This window comes from Calypte anna, chromosome 2 (genome assembly GCF_003957555.1).
Source record: "Calypte anna isolate BGI_N300 chromosome 2, bCalAnn1_v1.p, whole genome shotgun sequence".
Lineage (NCBI taxonomy): Eukaryota > Metazoa > Chordata > Aves > Apodiformes > Trochilidae > Calypte > Calypte anna.
Genome location: NC_044245.1, coordinates 16,652,946 through 16,674,555, shown reverse-complemented (window position 1 = coordinate 16,674,555; position 21,610 = coordinate 16,652,946). Strand labels below are relative to the sequence as shown.

Below are 21,610 nucleotides of genomic sequence, written 5' to 3'. Positions count from 1 at the left end.
AAGATATTTGTGTAAGTCCTGACAAGCACTGTCGATGAGATCCAGTGTTCACTTGTATTTTCAGGGTAAGCTGCTACAGCAAAAGCTCTCATGTTTTACCATGTCTAAATATACTTACTGTAAAGGGTTTTGCAGTTCCCTTATCATCTTTACTTGAAATAATCTTGGCATTTTTTCTGGTCTCTCTCAAACGGTCGAGTGCTGGAGGCTTTATGAATATAACAAATGGTTTGAATTCATATGTCCGTAAGTGTTTCACTGTCTGGCAAGAGGAAATGTTTTAATTAATTAGTTTATTTTGCACAAAAGAATTACTGTAATAAAAGAAACTCTCCACTAACCAAAATAAACCCACGAAGCACTTTTAGAAGGCTGTTTTTCATTTACTGTCATCCTGCCCTGGTGACCGGCTTTGATTTATGCACAGAGAACTGTCATGTGAATAATAATAAAACTGGAGAGTTTTCAGAGGGAATATGGAGGAGAAACAATCTGACACATTTTAGCAGGAATAGCACTTTCTGTACCCATGAAAAGAAACAAGAAAAGGTGTCTGTGGCACCTGGTCATAACAGATCAATGATTTGTTTTCTTCAGTACTGTGTGTCCCCAACATAACTCCTGCTCTCACTGTTCCTGAGTCAGTCGAGTGATGCTGGGTGTGGAGTTAGAGATGGGTCTACAATTCAGATGGTGCACAGGGTGAAGCAGGAATGGGATGGCTGGCAGCTTTCTGTCTTTTTCACATTGCCAGGGCCGACAGGAAAATTCTGTGTCAGAGTGGGATTCCAGGAGGGATTACAAGCATGGATCCCTGAGAGATTATGGTGCTACTCCAGAAAACAGGGCAAGAACCTTGCAGAGCTACCTGGCAGTATCAACCTGTGGAGCCTCTGCACAGCCTCACATCTGAAATTGCCCCAGGAACTGTTCACAAGCTGCAAGGATTCAGAAGTCACAGGCTGGCCACCCTTGGAGAAGAAACACTTTGACTGTGTTTAAATGAACTAGTCCAGCTCCTGGAAGCACTGTGGTTATTAGCAGCATAAAAATTCCCATTGGAGCTGTTCAGTGGGGCCAAAAAGCAAGGTCAACACAGGAACAAATGGTTTTAAAGGAATGTTCTTAACCATCATCCAGCCAACAACACATCTAATGTATTCCTTGACATGTGTCCACCCTGCATGGAAATCCTTTTCATGAAGGGTCTGGTTAAACTTCTGAGAGAGAGTTGCTGGGCTGGATGATAGATGAACGCCATTCTGAGACTGAAGTTTCAGAGAGCATCTCTAACCCAAACCAGCAGAAAGATGAATGAAAATGTAGGAGCATACTAAAATTAAATCTTTGGTATTATGCTGCAGACTTTCAGTTCACTTAATTACCAAGCTGAATACTTCCCAATATGTAATGAAGTTTCCTTCCTCTCTTCCTTTCAAAGAGTCTTGCTGTGATAAAGGTACCCAGCAAGCCCACTCAACATTCATTCGTTGTAGAATAAAGTACACACTTTTAGAAACAATTTTTTTCTAGGTTCCCCATATGCAGTGTGTGGAACTACAAAAATCCAAAAGACATTTTGCTTACTCACATGTGGCTGCACATCCAACAAACAAACTTTGTTTTTAGCTAGTACAGATCGAACAGAGTCTAAACTTGTACCATAGTAGTTGTTCTTATACTCGCCGTACTCAATAAACCTGTGGCAGAAGGTGAAAACAGCTGGAATCATTTCCATTTTCTCCAAAAGAAAACTTATCAGTTTGGTTTGTAAGATCTAATTCAGGAGCAAAAAATATTTTACGTTATGTGAGAGTTTTACCATGTTTTATAAAGGAAATGCTGTCAAGTATTTCAGCATGTCAATTTTAAGAAATCTACTTTACCACTTTCAAATCAGTAACACCTGCTTGTGTTACAGCTAAAGAGAAAAAAGTACTGCAGTCCAAGACCCACTAATGTTTTCCATCACCTCTGTTTCTGAACTAATGCAATGCAATAAAACAGTGGATAAGCTAAACAATAGAAACTACTGAAATTTCATTGCACACTACAGAATATCCAAATTCTCTGTCTCAGAAGAGGAGGAGGAGCAACAATGGTGCTAATGGAACCAAGGCGGCTGGTTATGTGCTATAAAAATACAAGCACTATTTGCCAAAAAAGCAAAGCACAGTTTGAAGTTTCAATAAAACCCACAGTGTTGTGTCTAATACACTTTTGCCCTCTGAAACACTGGGGAAGAATTTCAAGCTACAGAGTTTTACAGGCTGCTGGAGAGGACGATGCTACCATTGTCTTTATTTTAGTTTAATTTCTGGTGGGTTTACAGGCAGGGGCTTCACTGTAGATCTCTAAATTCAAAAGCAGAGGAAGTGCCTGGCCTGAAAGAGAGCAGAACTACACAAACATTGACTCAGGCACGTTTGCAGCACTTCCTGCCCCCCCTCCTGCCTCCCCCGAGTTGCAATGCTTTATTGCTATCACAGACGATGCCCTATTATGAGTGCTCCCCCATCCTGAACATCTACAATTTCAGTGTCTACTAGATGAACTGAAGTACTGGAAATACTTGAAAGCTTCAAAAAAGCAGTACGTGTTTGCACATACTGCTTTTTTTCTCTGTTTTTGCCTGCTGCTTTGAACTGCTTATATATCAAAACGTAACTTTAACACATCTTCAAACTGCTGCAAGCTATATCCACTTTGACTTATTATCTAAAATTACAACCAGCCGCATTTTATAATAAAGCCATTGTTTTCACAGTGCTTTTAGTTAGTCTCTTCAACATACTTGTTATTCTGCACGTCTGTCTCAAACAAGTGCTTGGAAATGAAAATGTATTCAACACCGTCACTTTCTTGGCTTCTCCTCGGTCGGGTTGTGTCTGCAGTTTCATTAAATCAAGAAATAAATAAAAAAGAAGAAAAAGAGATGAAAAGATGCACAAAACATTATGATACAAACCAGTTCAGGAAACACTGAAAATACAAAACCCTTGTGCAATACTAGGCATAGCAGTTCCCTCACTTCTGATGGACATAAGGCTGCTCTGGATCTGGTAAGCAGCACACAAGCATATGACAGGATTGAGTTTTAAAGGCGTGCAGGAAAAGCATGAAAAAACCTACTGGACAAGTACCAGATTATCATTTTTATTACCTATGGAAAAACCCAATAAATGAGGACAGTTGAATAATAAAAGGAGCAGCAGTCCATGACAATTACCCCAAACTTGAGACTTGTTGAACTTATTAGCATATGAAACCATAAAGGGAAACAAAGCTCACCAGTCTGATTTAAAAAATGTTATATTCATTAACAACACTTGTAGCTATGGTATGTGAAGCATGATAATAAAGTATCAGGTGTGAGTTTTATTCTTTAGTGTTTTGTTTTTCTGGTGATCAAAACATAATTCCTTTTTCTTTCAGTAGCTCCTTAATATTTGCACTTTGCACTTTCCTTCAAGTACTATGTACAAAGGTTTTACTTATAAATAAAACTTAGTTATGGCATTGTCATTTATGGATAATGAACTCATTTGAAAGTCTATTTAATACAAGTTTTATGTTACAGCATCATGCATTCTCTCTCACATAGGAATGTACACAACCTGCTTGCAGAATCGGTCCTGAATGCTGTTTGGTATCACGCTGTTCTTAGGTTGACACGAAGAGGAACATTTCCAGGATGAAAACCCCAGTTCTCCCTCCAAATCCTCTCTTACCGAATTTTAGGGAGTGATTTCTTTATATGTTTGTTTTAAATTATAACCACAAATTTGGAAGAGAAAAGAGAGAAGGCAACTCGATGAATACTGGCAATTTTTAGAGAAATATTTTTGGGCAAATGATTGCATATATTTCAGTGTGTTAGATATTTGGGGACGTGTGGCTTATTTTTTTGTTGTTGTTGTTTTCAGTACTCAGCTGAAGCAAGTAATGTAAATGAAATGACCTGCCAAAACCAAATGTAGTAATTTTTCTACCTAGCAAATTAATTCATATATATACTTTACAGAATACCTGTACGTGCAAAAAGCCTGTGACAGTATTTCCCAAATGCAGAATGTTGAACCCTGTTTTTGAAAGATGCCTACAGAAGGCACAAATAGTAAGAAGGTAGAAAGCAAACCAAAGAATGAAAAGTCTAAAATTGTCTAGTCCTTACGTTGAAGAAACCCAAATGAAGTACCATAGAAGTTAATATATAAAGTAACACTACTTGGTGAGACAGGTGGAAAAAGTTAAAAATCCCCAAGTCAAATTTTCTTAATCTAATCAAAGGGATTTTATTAATTCATTCAGAGGATTAAACTGTTTATCAGTCCTAATTTTTCAGCCTGGCAAACATACAAAAGCAATTTTGCTGAAAGCAAGCACTGGTAACAGAGTACATTTCACTGCTTTACAGCCAAATCCAGGGTGTTCTTCAGCTGAGTTTCATTTACTAAACTCACTGACATCAATCATGTTAAACTTGTACTAAAAGTCTACTGCACCGCCTTTGAGCCAAAACATCCTGTGCGTTTAATCAATGCTATTTAAAACAAAACTGCAGCAACAATTTTAAAAATTAGAAAAGTTATTTGGATGCCAAGCATGCATTTAGAGACCCAGATTTTAAAAGTGCCTTGAGGTAATGCAGTAACAAAGGATAATAATGCAAGTTTAGCACTGGAAGAACAGAAGTGTATTTTTACTTACGTGGCACCGTTACCCCGTAATGCTGGGTGTCACTGATCAGCAATTTCCGTTTAAGCTCATTCAGTCCAACCCCCACAGGACCTGAAAGAAAAAAACCAAACAAAACAACATAATGTTTCCCAGCAGCCAGCTCTCTCTTGTCTTCAGGTATAAGAACTCTCTGAGATAAGACTACACAGCATATAGCTGTAATACATACTGGAAATGCCCATGGTTCTGGCCTCTCTTAAAACATACAGCACTGACAAATTTCAGGGGATGTAGTTGGCGGTTACTCTGCTCTGACTTTATTACCAAGGAAAATATCAGTGAAAAAGGTGAAAGCCAAGCTTTCTTTTCTACAGCAACTACTCTCAATACACAGCTATCTTCATCCTCAGCCCTACTATAGACCCCTGCAACTTAGCTTTCCAGCACAAAATCTGGTTTGACTTTTCATTTTGCCAAAACATCCCCAACTCACAGACTAGAGGATCCTAGCTGGCATGCACAAAGTCCCCCCAGAGCCCCTGCACTCCATGTGTCATTGTGGCTTTCTCCTCCTCCCTCCAGCTGCTCCACTCCTGGTTGCACCAGACTCCCCTGAGGAGCATCACTCCCACTTTGTCCTCGTGCTCTGGGTTACTGTGCTCCTTCCAGCCCCGTGCAGGCAGGAATACTGCCAGTTCTCTTCCTGGCTGTAGCTGCCACTGTCCACCTTTTGAATGGGCCAGGATAGCATTGCATGGAGAAAGGAACAAAGGGCAGAACTCATGTTTGAATATTTGGGTCTCTTCCTTTGCTGTTGATTTTCTTTTAAACTATCCTTGTCTGCTGCCTGCTGTCTGAACTGGCCCCAATATTTCTTTCTCCATGTGGCTGCCAAAAAGAGACCACTCTTAGAAAGAGAATGTCAGGAAGAAACAAAGACTGCATGGGAGTTTTTTGACCCATGTCCTCCACCTCTAATTCCTAGAAGCTACCAAGCAGGCTTTCCTTTTGGTTTTCAGGTTGTCCCTAACTCTTTGCCATTTGCCAGAGGTGCTTCAGGTCTCGGTGAGGTCACTCTCTCCTGTGAGGTCTCAGGCTCCATAAGCAATGACTGTGCCTCCAGGAGCCCTTCGTGTGGGACTCCAGCCTGCAGGTCCCTTGGGTGGTGAGGCCAGGACATTGTGTGTGAGGGGAGCAGAGCTCTGAGTGCTCATGGGTTTCAGAGGTTGCAGTGGCTTCATTTCCACAGAGCCAGGTCAGTGCAACAGAATGCAGAAGACAGTGAGTCATTGAAACCATTCCCCAAATAATACAAGGATAGTATGTGTGGTTTTAAGGAAAATTCCTGCTCTTCTAGTAAAAGTGACTCTCATGCATACAGAGCTTCTCAGCAGAGACATTTTATACATTAGAAATATGAAACTTAATAAACATTTCAATGAAGCAGTAATACATTGGTTAATTACTAGTGAGAGTCAAGAAGGAAAGACTTTCAGGTGCCAGTTTGTAAAAATTACTATCAAACCTGCCTGAAATTAGAAACACATACTGATGAAAAGCAAATGTTTGCTACTGTTCCAGACTATGGTCTCTCTGTAAAGCCTTGAGAGTTTCTGCATTTATAATTTTTATATGTTTACATAAGTTAAACACACAACTGCATTTCAAGGTCCATCTCAGACCTGCCTGTAAATTAATTTATCAGTATGTATAAATATTTATTTAACATGGTGTACAGCAGCCTCTACTGGTGTATGTCTGCAGAGGAAAGCAATGTGTCATGCAGACAATAGCATTACTTTTGTTCTTTTTTTAAAAGCAAACAAAAAAACCCCACCAAAACCCAACATTTTTCCTTTGCTATTAGTATAGATATTTAAGGTAAATATGATTTTTTATAAGAAAAGTAATTAAAATTCTCAATATATCCTATCAAAGTAGAATGAAGCAACTGGAATCCAAATTTTAAAAATTATTAATTACCTTCAAGCAAAGATCTATTTCCATCATATCTACACAAATATTTTTTCTTCAGTCTACATGCTGTCAAATCAACAATATGCTTGTAGCTCTTTTTATATATAAAGAATCCAGGCTTTCCTTCCTGTGACAGATGATTTCCAAACTTAGATCAAAGCTGTTTCCAGACTACAATCTCACTACTATTCTGCCTTCCCTTCCAGATTAACATTTAAGAATCTTTAAATTTAACTACTGAGAGGTGTAGATTAATCTTTTTCTGTGCTGTCCTGGCAGAACTCTGATAACTTCAGCATATGGATGCTGAAGTTAATTCCTAATTAGCAACACCATCCATTATGCTGATTTTTAAAGTACATTTCCCAAGTGTAATGTACACTTCTACACTGAATATTCTTTTCATTTTGATGCAACACAGAAAGATTCCATTCTCTCTTATGAATCAGAATACCATTTGGACTTGAGAATAAAGCATCTGGATTGAAAAGAGCAATAGTAATTATTTATAAGTATAGTAATACACCAGATTACATTTCTTATAGATTCTTGTAGTAATATACCAGGCATGTGGGATTCATGACTGTATCATACTTTTGGCTTAGTATAAATCACCCCAGTCAGAAATATTTAGAGTCGGGGGGGCAGATTCTGTTTATTTTTTTTTAAAGGAACATTTATGTTGCTTGCTGCTTCGTGTTGAGTCACATCAGCTAAGTAATGGTTGAATCCTGCAGAAATGCACTTTAGAGCCGATCTCCCTTTATTAAGGGACACTTGCAGAATTCAAACACCAGTCACTAAAATTTGCATGAAATTTTGTACCACTAAAACATGTCTGAAGAAAACTGAAAAAGAGGGGGGAAGGAGGGGTGGGGAAAGCTGCCTTTCCAAAAAGATTTTGAGAGTCAGGAGACAAGAACCCTGCTGGGATCATAAAGATCCTGTAGAAAACATGTCTTGACAGTGGCTCAGTTACTGGTACAACTGATCACTGCTATTCAATGGCTGCATACGCACATCCAACTGTAGCTCAATGAGATATGCAGTAGGAAAATATAACCTCATTTACTGTGTTACAGTAAAATATAACCAACAGTGAGATATCTGCTGTTCACTGAAGCAAGACCAGTTGAGTTCACACTAGTGTGTGGAGCCCCTTCCATTTCATGCTCTCCTGCTCTGAGACAGACCTGGCCTCATAGAATCTTTCAGGTTGTAAAAGACCCTTGGGATCATTCAGTTCAGCCATCATCCCTACTCTACAAATTTCTCCCCTAAACAATATCCCTCAACACCACATTTAAATGACCCTTAAACACATCCAGGGATGGTGGCTTGACCAATTCCCTGGGCAGCCTATTCCAGTTTATGATTGCTGTTTCTGTGAAAAAGTTCTTCCTATGTCCAGACTAAACCTACCCTGTTGCAGCTTGAAGCCATTCCCTTTTTTCTATCACTAAGTACCCGTGAGAACAGACCAGCACCAACCTTTCTACAATGTCCTTTCAGGTAGTTATAGAGAGCCATAAGGTCACATCTCAGCTTCCTCTTCCTCAAACTAAACAATCTCAGCTCCTTAAATCCTTTGTAAAATTTATTCTCCTTCACCAGCTTCACTTCCCTCCTCTGCACTTGTGCCAGCACCTCCATGCAGCTCCTTCATAAAAAACCCAAAAGTGATGGATTAAAAAAAAAAAAGTAACTAATGTATCAACAGAGAACTTTTTCAGTCACAGATTATTCCAGATTATTCTTCTTTGCAGTGGTGACCAGAAGGACACCATTATAGGGAGTACTAAAAGCCTCATTCAGAAACAGAGAGACTTCTGCTTGCGTGACACACGAATAATAATTGCTCCTTCATGGCTACAAACCTCTGGTCCTTGCTTCCACCACTGCCTGCTGGTGAGAGATGCACCACGGACAACCACAGCACCCGAAAGGCTTTGCATGCTTCTGGTGGAAGCTATGAACACACATAACTTAAAACATTCTGGGGGATAAACCCATGGTTGGTTACTGCTGACTCTGCCTTATGCTAGCACTGTCCCTTCAGAAAGCTCTGACTTAGCTGGTACTACGCTGTGTAAAGTGATAGTATATAACTATATGTGCAAGTTATAGTATGTGGTACAATGCACCCTGAAATTATTTGTGCCTGTCTGGCCCTCACAGTTACTGAAGCAGAAGCTTTTGTGAGTATGACTTTTTTCTCAATGCATATGAATGAATATTCTTGCATATATATTTAATATGTTTTGTGTTAAAATATTCTGCCTCATAGGGCTGCAAGGTATCACGCTTAGCTTGCAGGCAATATTTAGAAGGAAGATTTCAAGGATCTGTTGGCAGCCTGGGAACAGTGAGTTACCAGAAGATGACTGGTGACACAATATTGGATAATTTTGGTTTTAGCAGACTCATCACATTCATAACAAGTAAAAGCACAGCAGAACCAGCTGTACCATTACAGCTTCAGATGACCTGTTATTTAATCCCCAAGGATATGCAGGACTTTATTCATGAACCTACTTTTGCAGGAAAGGTAAAATCTTGACATCAGCTAATATATCAGCTGAACCTGAGACTAGTATACATCACACTGCAGGGTGCTAAAAATTACTGTGTGTGCAATTTGCATTCTGTAAATCTGACTAGACCCATTTAAAATGCAGTCAAAAGAAATTTCCATTTCAAAGTTGTCAAACTCCCTCCCCCTAAAAAAGGGCAAAATACAACCTAAAAAAAAATCCTTCCAACAGTAAATTATACATTTATACACAAGCTAAAAAACCCCTTCCAACAGTAAATTATACATTTAGGCCTAGCATAACACAACAGACATTTAGTGCCCCCACCAATTACAGCTATAAATTAATTATCTCTCCCTTCATTTCCTGGTACTAATATCCAAATTATATTTGACGGATTATATTGAATACTGCTACTGGCACACAAAAAGCTTTTTAAATATGTTTGCTTTTACTATACCTGCATTGCTTAGCTCTGCTAGTTTTTCCACATTTTGCCCAAGACATTTTTATGGTATTGGCCAGACTTAAGCTACTCTCAATATCCAGAGAAAAACATTAGAATTACTGAAGTCTGCAATAAATTTCTGAACTGCTTTTGTTACTGAAAAAGCACACTTTCTTCATTTGATTTATTACAAAAAAAAAATCAAATTAAATCTCTAGGTATTCCTTAGATCAGACATATGCAATTTGTTATAAAAAGTCTACTTATCACACTTTCACACTGCACTCTGTTGATGTAACTGTAAAATCAACTCAACCATGTTATTACTTGTTGTATATAGTCCACAATCTCACAGTGATCACACTGGTAGGTGGCTGAATTTTAGTGCTGGAGAGTGACAAAACTGTTTATTAAAAACTAAATTTAATGTTCTCTTAGATATGAGCGATATAAAAACACAGCTACTCTTAACAGGCTCTCATAGAGGCTCACATTTCTCTACTTTGCTGCTTTCAGAATGCAGAAACTTCACACATCAGCCTATATGCTATTGCAAAGGAAACAACAAGCAATGAAACAACACTCACTGGTAGGAATGGTTACTCATTACACTTCTGTACTGCAATGGCTACCTTTGGAAAATTTAAGATAATGTACATTCTATCTTTTTAGGAGACTGAAGTGATGTATTTTGACTAGATTTTGTATTTGAGTAGATTTTTGAGTTTTGACAGATTATAGAATAATAGAGAACTGAAAAGATGTCATGAGTCTTCTGCAGCTATGTTCATATTCATTCTTGGCCTACAGAAGTCCACCTTTCATCCGCCTTTCTCTCTATGCATCTATTCTAACACAACAGATGATTTTCTTCATTCCACTTATATATTCTGTCTTTGTTGACCCCAGGTATTTATTCTGTTCTTTTTTTTTATTTCTTTTTTCTACATAGGTATATTGATTTATATCTAAGAGCAGAACACCAACCTAATTATTTTGAGATTTAGTACAGCTTGACTGTCAGGTTCAGACTAGTAGCCATGGTAGCTGTACTTAAATGTCATCCCCCATTGCGTTAGCAAGGCTTTACACGTGATCTCCCAAAGCATCCTTGTAGGGAAGCTGGGACATCCTGTCTGGAAAAGTGGACCATGAGATGGGTGAAAAACTGGACGGATGATCACGTTCAATGGGGAAGGGTTATTGTTCTGGGCTCTACTAGGTGGCTCACAACAAGTGGAGTTCCTCAGGTGTCTACTCTGGGACTCACCTCTATCAGTGACCTGAAGAAGGACACAGAATGGGCCTTTATCAAGATTCCAGATGCCAAAATTGGTGACACAAGTAGCTTGCTCAGGAGCAGGGCTTCCATTCAGAAGGACCTTGATATGCTATGGGTATGGGCTGTCAGAACTTCGTGAAATTTGATGAGGACAAATAAAAAGTCCTCCATCTGGGATAGCCTATGTTGCATAGCAGTACAGGCTGGGGACTGCCTGACTGGGAAGCAGCCTGGATAAACAGACCTGTGGCTCCACATGGGCAGTGAGCAAAGCATGAGTCCACAGCACATGCTGACAGTAATGAAGGCTGACAAAAGGCTAAATGTATCACCAAGAGCCTAGCCTGTAGATAAGAGGGAAATTATTTACTTTACTCAGCACTTGTTAAGACCCTGTGAGGAATACTCTGTCCATGATGGGTCCTGCACTAAGCAAACATATTGATAAAGTGAAGCAAAGCCAGCAGAAGGCCTCCAAGACAGTTGGCAGCTGAAGAACATGACCTCTGAGGGAATTGGGATTGACTGTCTAGGAGAAGAGATGTCTTCAGAGAGACCCACCAGCACCCTTCTGATACCCACTGAGAAGATGGAGGCCACCTCTCTAATGAGATGTGAGGTGGCAGGACAAGATAACACATGGTGGGAAGACAGGTTCCCACAGCTGTCATAGGCAGCCTGCTCTGAGAGGGCTAGAAGCCCTGCTGAGAGGGAAGCAGGACCAGGTGACCTCCCAAGATCCCTTCCAATCTAAATGACTCTGTGGTAAGCATTGTGTTAATCAGCAGTCCTTTGCTGGTTTACTAGGTTAGCAAGACAAAAATAAAGAAAACAACTTACCAACCAAAACTACAAGCCTGTATTTTTCATTGGGTTGCCGTCTATATTTTGCAACTTCTTCGTATGTTGGGATATCTGCAGTATCATACTGATCACTCTTCTTGCACTCATACATAGATTTGTTTGTTTTTTTATCTTTTCTGCTAAGACGAAAGCTTCTTCTAAAACCAGCTGCAATAAGAACAGGATTTTTTCAAAGTAAGAAAACAAGTCTTGTCAAAACATTTGAAATCAGTCTCTTCCAAACATTCAAGGATTGGTGCATGGACTAAAAACTGTATTATATTCTAAACGAGCCAGATCATGAGAACAGTCTTTCCCTTCAATTTTAAACAGTATCAGGTAAAATTAACAATAAAAATTTAGGTAAACAATAAAAATCAGGTAAAATTAACAATAAAATCATAACAAACTGTAAAATATGATTAGAATAAGTTAAGATATTTAGATAATTGAGTATCTTACACATTAGTACATAAAAACAAGGAAATTCATGCAGTCTGGACTCCTCTGGAGTGATTTCTATTAAATCACTTAATGCATTTCTATTAAACCACCACAGTACACAGACATCAAGTACAACATACTATAGAAAAACATCTGGTGGTTTAAAGGGTTAATCAGAATTAACTCCTTAAGACTTTAAGTCTAGCTACATGCTGATAGTATTAAAAAAACGCACAAAACCTTTCACAAAGATGTTTGAAAGTAAAACCAAACTCAAAGTTAAATTCCAAAATACTATGAAACATCTTAGATAACACAGTACCCACATTAGGGATATATTAGCATGAATTTAAAAGCTAATATTCATATTAAACTTGCATTTACAATTGCATCAACAGTGTGACATCTGTGGTGCCTATTTAGAAAATCGAAAATTTCACACAGCTTTTAAGTACTCTCAAAGGAGATGATCAGAGATCAGGAGATTTTCAAGCAGAATAGCACAAAAAAACCCTTCCACAGTATATGTTAATAACTGATTTACTCCTCTGCTAATGATTACTCTAAAGTTTTTTAAGTAAGTCTTTTACATTGCATTGCATTCTGATTTACTGGTATGTCTATAGCGCTACTTTTGTTCTAGAAGTAACGACTGGGATGGCAAAGGAGGACTCAAAAGCTGATTATTTGCGGGTAATACACTCAAATACAGACTGCATTTTAAATACTGGAAGAATCCAAACACCTTTTCTTTGCCCAGAACATATCATAGAACAGTAAACACAAGTAAACTTTTGGTGAACCTATATTTTTCAGCAATGCACCTTCCTAAATGAGTAATAGCATTTACGTTCATGTGTTTGAGAAGTAATCATATTACAATTTTTGATTCAAAGGTATTGGGTAAATTCAATGCTCATTCCTGCCAGTATTCAGAACCAGATCTGAATCAAAATCCTATGTTTTTTAGTTATAAGCTTAGCGTTTTGCAGACACAGTTCCACTTTAACTATATCTTTGCAGAACCGGGATCACAGAAGATGTTAACCAAGTTATTTTATTGATGTGAGCTCCTGTACCTATGGAAATCTACAACAAACACAGAGGAAAGGAAGAAAAAAAAACTGTTTAAGAATAAAGCAATGTCAATCCACTTATATTCAAAGTAAAATGAAAACTATGAAAAAGGAGAAGAGTTAGCATGCACAAAAAGGGCTGATTACATTTTTAAGAGCTACAGTCTTGTCTAGACTGCAAAGGACCTGGACTGGATACAGAAAAGGGACCAAAATAAGATATATAAAAACTTAATGAAATAAAGAGTTATTTTACTTTATTATTTAAAAAAGAACTCCAATACTGAATGTATTAGTGACTGCAGTGAGAAAAGCCCTGTTGGAGCATGTGCTGGTACAGACCCAGGAGAGGGCCTGGGAGATTCCTCTGGCTCTAGGGTGAAGTCTGTGATGACAAGAGGATGTTCTCCTGCTACATAACTACACCTAAACGTATAAAGCTTTATAAAGAAAGGTTAAAATAACATTAGCAATACAGACACTTGAAGTGAGTTACAGGTTTCCTGAGGCCTCATCTGCAAGGTTTTGTTTTTAAAATAAAATAAAAAATCAGTTGCCCTAAAAGCAAGATGAACTTTGTTCTGATTTTTTTTCTGTAAAATTTATGGGAAAAAATTGAAGAATAATTCTTCATCATTCAGTACTAAATAGTTTAAAGAACAAAGAGTTTGTCACAAAAGCTGGAATGCACATATCTGGAGAAGGTAAAAAGTAAGTATAGTGATCAAAAAAAGCTAAGCCAATCATCTCTACTCCAATTTGGTGTCAATTTTACAAATATTGACAGCTCTGAGCCTCAGAGCAGCTGCCTCAGAGCATCTGTGCCCAGAGCTTCCTTGCCTCAGTTTACATGCCAAACTGTAGACTACTGTAGACTACTATTACTACAAAATCTTCATATTAATTCAATCTCTGCTGTTGTGTGTTAGTAACACCATTTGTAACTTGTTCCTCTTTTCTCCATGTACTTTACTCTGACTTCATTACCAAACTACCAGGTTGGTTTTTTTATCTAAGAATTTTCATTTCTTCATTCCATTAAAAAGAAGTAGATTATTTTTGGTTTTTAATCAAAAAGGTGAAAATCTTTCAGTGCTGTCCTTAGGCTGCATCACTTGTAGTTTTTACAGTCTCTGCACAAAGCATTGCACATATTCACTGAGGTGATACAGTTCCAGTGCTAACGTGAGTTTCCTTAATGCAAAAATTTGATATTTCTGTGACTTAAACTTGCTGGTGAATTAAAGTAGTAATATTGTCCTGTACATTAAAAGGGCTCAACAGCAAATTTAGCTAGAACTTAGACATTACAGAAAAGCTACTATATTAATTACAAAGAGCAAACACTTTAACCAGATAATGCAGCAGATTTCCAACATGGCTCATGTCTCTGCAGTGTGCCAGTGTAGATGAGCTGTAGAACTACTGAATATTTAAAAGTTGTGATATGCAGATTGCTTTGCCACTTTAAGACTATTGTCAGTTTGAAAGTTGTTTTAACTGTTCCTCAAATCCTGTCTCAATAGTCCTATAGAAAGCCCTCAGAAAGTTTGCTCTAAGCAGCTCTCAACCCCCAGGAAACTACATAGTTTGGAGAGGAAGACTGAGACTGTTTCAAAGATATCCAGCATTTTTATGACAGTGCTACTGCATTACTGAAAACATGATTCTTCCTCTCTCGCATCTGCCATTTTATGTTCTCAAATATGTGGCTTAACTTTACTGTGAACTTCAGAAGCTATTTTATAAAGAATCACTTATTAATATTCTCTATTAAACTCTGCATTTATAATTGTATTGTGTTTTGGTCAGCCATGACTGTGCAAAAAGATTAAGCTGAACTGAAATGATATTTTACTTACAAGGAATAAAAACCTCTATGAATAAGTAACAATATATTCTGCTAGTGTTTGCATATTTTACAGTTTAGGAAAAACGAAAAAGAAATTTCATGTTTTTAAATTAACAGAACATTATTAAAAATACAGCAAAAATCACTACACAAAAAAAAGCCATACTGATATGCAATATTAAAATAAAGCTTCTATAAAATGATCAAGTTAATTCCTATAAAGAACAAAGGGAAAAAGCATTGCTTGCCCAGAACACTTGATAATATAAACTGTGATGAATATGAAAGAAGCTGCAGGCTCCACTGCCTGTGGAATATAGGTATCAGCAGAGATTAATCCTCTTTGGCAAAAATGCAGACTATAAAATAAAAGGGGGAAATTCTGTCACTAAAACAACAAAATTCTGAACACTGAGAAGCTTGCACCATCTCATGGGTTTCAGCTACATGACTAGAAGCTTATGGAACATGCAAACTCATAAACCACTGCTGGAATGTAACAGATTTGGTGAAATATGAACAGCCTCTGGGAACTAAATATGAAGAACAAATGTGCTCAGACTACAGATGTCTCCAAACATTTATAACACTTCTCAACATGAAATAAAATCAAAAGCTGCTACTAATAAACTTAACTAAGGCCCAACAATAATCAAAGAGAAATTACTTACACCTCTAAGAAAAAGAATGAAAAAATCCCTAGCAGAGTGTCATTATTCTTTTAAACACCAGCAGTATACATTTTGTCATCTCAGAACAAGGCCTTGCACTTGCACAGAGAAATCTACTTGGACATCACCCTCCAATGCAAACTGAAAACGGGCACCACATGAACCTGTTTCCCTTTAAGTACTTTAGCTGGGTGCTGATGTAAAAAACTGTGCTAATTTGGATTTAGTAACAACTCTAAAGAAGAGATGAACAAAAGATTGTGACAATGTTTTATGCATTTAAATCCAAATATATTAAAAAAAGCAGAAAGTAATTTTTTCAAATTCAGTTAAATCATACTAGGAGGAAATATTATAATTAAAATTCATCAATTCTTTCTAAATTCATCAGTAAGGCTCCAGAATGCAGTAAGGTACTTACAAATGCTTTTATCCATTTTCACTAATTAAATGAATATAGACTAAATTAGAGTGAACAAAAGCTTTTTAATTGTAGATGCATTTTAAAGTACTTTTTGTATTCATATTTCTGACAAAAATAAGTTCAGTACCATAGTCATTACTGAGGTTTGTATGAAGATGACATTTTCACATGGTATTTCTGGGTATTTTTTCCCCAAAAATTGCTGAGGTTTTTTTATACTAGCTCATATACTGAGTATTTCTATTGTTACACAGGAACTGCACAAACACAGAGCAGACTTCTTACTCCGCTTGCTTCTGGATGGATTCCCAGCTTGCACATTAGACAGAGTTAATAAAAATTTAGATTATGTCTGGATTTTTAAGACAAAATTGAGAATAGTAAACAGATGATATTCATCTATATTTACTGTATGTTCATAAAGGTTCTAGTAATGTAACTAGAATTTAAGTCTGGCAAAGGCAAACTCTTAACATTCCCCCAACAATTCCTCAGGAAATTACCACAGAAACATACAATACTGTACTGTGACTTAAATATTAAGAAATTGATGAAACATCATTAAATTATCTGAGTCACTTTAGAGGGAAGGGTTCAAATTAATAGCGTGATTTCTTTATATAACCTTGGACATAAAAGATCTGATCCCAAATGGTAGAGACATTCTGCTTTCTGAAAGCTGCCTCTTCTGCTGCTCTTCATGACCACCTTGTGTGTGTCTGAAGTACGCATCAGAGATCAGACATTCACAGAATACACTGGTTCACAGAATGAAATGCCAAAAAATACAGAGTCCTAAGCCCATAACAAGCCATAAAATCAATTGAAAATTCATTAATTGATATTAGAATTGTTGCAGTTCACTTGATTTCATTACATACTATCAAAACTGGCATGCAAGATGACTTAGTCATTTTAGTTTTAGGAAGTAATCAGTGTACTCATACTTTGAAAACCATTTCTAGAATTTAGACATACAAACAATTTCATACTTCAACTTACCTTATACTAACTGTCCATATGTGTGAATACATACAAGACAATACAGGTCACCTCCTCCATCAGCAGTTAAACTGATCCAGACTATCTTGGTCTTGTAACAGGTCACACCATATAGAAAGTTACTCAGGTGGCACTAAAACACCCTGAACCTTTTAGTGTGATCCAAGGCCTCCATTGACAATATTTTGGGGGTTTTTTTCAGTGTAATATGTTTCATAAAGACTTCATGTATACATAATGAAGAGAATTGTCTAGGAATTCTTAATTACTTAGTAATCAAGGCATGTCATAAAGGTCTACCAATTGGGATGTTTGGGATTCACTTCAAAAAATAGTAATGCAAAACACAGGTGGGACATTATATGTTTTCTCACTCTCCCAAAAAGCAACAGGCTGGAGAAAAATTGTTTGAAGACCTCCAATACTCTTGGGATTGAAGGAATATATATACTCAGAGCAGTGGAAAAGAAAGTGGCTCTGCTAAGCAGGAAGGTGGACTGCAGCAGTCAGGTATGGTATTGGCTCCTGTGTATGTAGCAGAGGATTTATAAACTCTGTTTGTCCAGAACTCCTTTACCTTATAGACTGAGTTTTATATCTTGCACAGCACATAGGTAGGAGTTTTGTGTCCTCCCTGCAGAGGGTCAACAAGTTTCGTTCAAACTATTACCATTTTGGCAGTGGCATTTGTCCAGCCCAGAAAGTTATTCCACATCACTTTGTTCCTTGAGAAAATACAATTGAAAAATAATTTAGGAGAAAAGCTGAATAGGATTGGGGTCTGACTGGTTTGTGAAACAAGGAGACACTGGAGTGCACAAGACACTGTGAATTACAAATTACTGTGTTCTGCTACCATATGCAAAAGGGCAATAACATCAATGTTCAAAAGCCCACCTGCTTGATCTTAAGCTATGAGAATTCTTAATGAATAATTCCTATTGAAAGAGAAGAATGAAACCTCCAAGAAACCTCTAATATCTAAACCAAACTGCTTACTATTCACAACCAGTGAATACACTTGTGTCTTCACCCCAAACCTGGCCCTTAACTTTAGACAATTCTTTTTCTCCCTGTTTTTCTGTCTTATGGCACTCCTCTGACATCTCACATCCAAACAGCAAAGATCCACCATAAGAAGAGTGAAAGCACCATCTCTGGGTTGATGGCAGCACCCCACTGCACAGCAACCCTCAAAAGATAAACCATTGCCTGAAATATACAGTAGTTCTCCAATAATTTTTGTTAAGTTTTGCCTAAGTAAACTAAACCCGACCTCGTCTTTTTGTTCTTTGTATCTAGGACAACTGTAACTCCTTCCTCAAGAGATCTCCTTTGTGAATGACTGAGCCTTTTTGGCAGCAGTAGACAAAAATGTTTCACTAAAAGGGTTAAAACACCAAGATTTTGTTTGGGTTCTGTTTTGCCACCTTTCCCAAATGAAGCCCACTAAGAATTGATTGCAAAACAGTGATAGTCTCATCTTCAGAATTTACACAAACTGTATTTGCAGACAGAACAAAAAAATGGGGGGAGATATCTTTTCTGTTTCAAAGAGATGATTTGATAGGGAAAATGCAGTTCATCTGGAATCACAATTTCCCAAGCCTACTTCAATCTATCAATACAATTACAATTCAACATTGATTTAGCCAATTACCTAAAAAAATATAAGAACAGCATAATCAAATGACCACTGGTTCCACAAACACGTGATAAAATTATACCACACTACGGTTCTGCAAAGAAGTGAAAGTTCTTTCAGTTATCCAGTTTGTGCATTCCTGATATAGTCTCTCTACATTTGAAACAAGCATAGTGCAATATGAAAACCACCTCCAATTTACAGTTCTAGTCTGGGGTGTTTCAGTGAACCCAGTGGCTTCGATGTACTAAAGCACTTTAACAAGTTTCTTCCCATTCCTCTTGTAGTAGGAGGATGAAAGCCTTGGGAAAAGGGCTGGTTGCCACAAAATCCGCTCCAGCCAGCCCCTCAGCTGGCAGGAATTCTGGACAGTTTCAACTAAAATATTTTTACATAGCTTTTAAAATGGCACAAATTAAAAAGTTGAAACATATCATGGAACATTCACCTTTTTAAAATGTTACTTTTGTTTGAAATTCGGAATCTTGAAGCTGAAGCCAAAGGACTCCTTCCCCTCCTCTTTCCCCCTCCCTTCAATGATACATTGAGCTCACACTAGATTTAAAGCTAAATTTAAGCTAGTGAGCTATTATGACTTATTTTATTTTGTAATGTGGAAAAAGAAACGGTGCCTGCAAATTTGCTCTGTACTCTCACTGAATCATCCCCAAATAGTTAGACATATACAAAGAAGTAAAACATAAGCAAAACTTGCATAAAACCTTGAAAATGCATCGTTAAAGACTTATTCAAACTTTTCACAATACAGTAACCTTTTTGTTTCATTAAACACATAGCCTACTTAACATCCTTTAAAAGTCCATATTTTTCCTAAATTTCTTTTTTTTTTTTTTTACTTAAAGAACAGACCAGTCTTTTAGAAGCTTATGTTTAACCAGATAACAGCATACACTACATAAACCCTTTATGTCAAATCCAATGAGCCATTTTTAAAACCTTAATGTTCATGCTTTTGTCATGCAGAGTAAGGACATTTGAATGCAGATTACCCCCAAAAGCAAAGTGGACACAGTAGTTCCAGGGAAAAGAAGCTGAAAGAAAGAAAGAAATTGTCTTTTGTAACCAATTGCTCACCTAGATAGGATCCACTGTTGTGACCAGCACATTCAGCATCTTCTGGACGAAGGGTAAAAGCATACAGAATAAGAGCCAAGAAATAAAGTAGAATAGTTAGAAGCCCAGCAAAAAATACAGAAGAAATTACTTAGACCATAACAACTGTACAAAGCACACCATTAAAAAGCCTTCAATAAGCCACTTTCTTAAAAACATAAAACAACATTTATTGTTTTATATTTTAGCTGGAGATATTCTGCAATTTTGCAGCATGCACACCGATCTTTTAACTGTTTCAAGCAAAAATTGTGATGACAGCAAACATTCTAAAAAGAATTCTAACACTATTATTCACAATTTATCAGTTAATAGAAAATATGCCACTTAAAAGAAAGCAAAACATATTTGATGTAAATCAAGCTTTTTTGGTAAATTTTACATTATCAGACTTCAGCTTTAAGTTTTGGCTCACTGGATTAGACAGAAAGGTTTTTGATCAAAAACACATCCTCTCATTTGATATAAAATAGCTACAATGTATATTTTTACATGCCAGAGGCCCTTTGATCAAAAATACGAGCTATAATTTCTAATTCCTTTATAAACAAAGGCCTCCTAAGTTTAAAAAAAAAAAAATGCTAGAGATCAGCTGTTATTACTTTAACATATGCTGCAAGCATAACAGTAACCGGCTACACTCAGAGGGAAAACAGTAAAGATGATACTACGTGGATGAACTTTCTATCATCTCAGAGAAATACTTTGTCAGTATTAATTAGAAATCCAAGACCTCTCATGGCCATGTAATTAAGTTGGAACCATCTCTTTCAATCCCAGACCACCCAAATTTTGCTAATATTATTTTATGATACTACTTTTCTCTATACACCTTCCAGAAGTCCAAGAGAGAAAAAGCAGTTTAAAACAACAGTTCAGATTGCTGATCTTTACACAAAGCAACCAGGAATATTCTGGTATCTTTTATCTACTTTAAACTACTATTCAATGTGTTTGGTGGCAATATAAAAGCACTGTATGTATAACATCTCTTAGAAACATTGGACTATATTCATTTTAATTCTAAACATATGTTCTCTAAATAAAATTATTGGGCTATGCAGGGAAACTTTTGTACATGTACCTTCAATTTCCTCTGAGAAGCACAAAGGAAAAATAGGAAAGGAAATCATTAAATGGAGTGAAAACATAACCTAAGAAAGAAAAGTTAAATTGAAGAAGAAAAATGCACCTACCACACTCAACCGCTTCCTCATCTTAGAACAGCCAAAAAAACAAAGTATTATTGTTTAATACCTCATAAGTAGGAAAAAATTCAGCTATGTAAGCTACTCTAAAATTCTCTTGACAGTACCTATTGTATTGAGGCACACACCACCATACCAGGATTTAGCTTACATGTTGAAAACTACACTGTTAGAAAAGAACCTAAAAAGACATTGAAATATTACATGCACTTTAAATTACCTATAGGAAATTCTTCCACTATTTGTTAGCATTGACCTGACCAAGCTGGATGGAAGATCTCTTTGGTATTAAATACAGTTTTTAAATTCCATTTGATCAATCTTAACCTAGAATTTCTAAGAATCGCTACCACGAACATGATCTCAGTATTTTTCTGCACTTACAGTTAC

General features: G+C 37.0%; 1 protein-coding gene across 1 annotated transcript in view; it reads right to left on the bottom strand.

Moving 5' to 3' along the window:
* The window catches only part of MPP7 (membrane palmitoylated protein 7), a 141,711-nt gene that overhangs the window by 4,007 nt on the left and 116,094 nt on the right, over positions 1-21,610 (bottom strand). The window contains exons 12-16 of the mRNA XM_030445582.1: positions 11,762-11,932; positions 4,711-4,791; positions 2,795-2,888; positions 1,592-1,700; positions 119-262 (exon numbers count right to left, since the gene is read on the bottom strand). Coding sequence (XP_030301442.1) covers positions 119-262; positions 1,592-1,700; positions 2,795-2,888; positions 4,711-4,791; positions 11,762-11,932 — 599 coding nt within the window. The remainder of the gene's footprint in view (positions 1-118; positions 263-1,591; positions 1,701-2,794; positions 2,889-4,710; positions 4,792-11,761; positions 11,933-21,610) is intronic.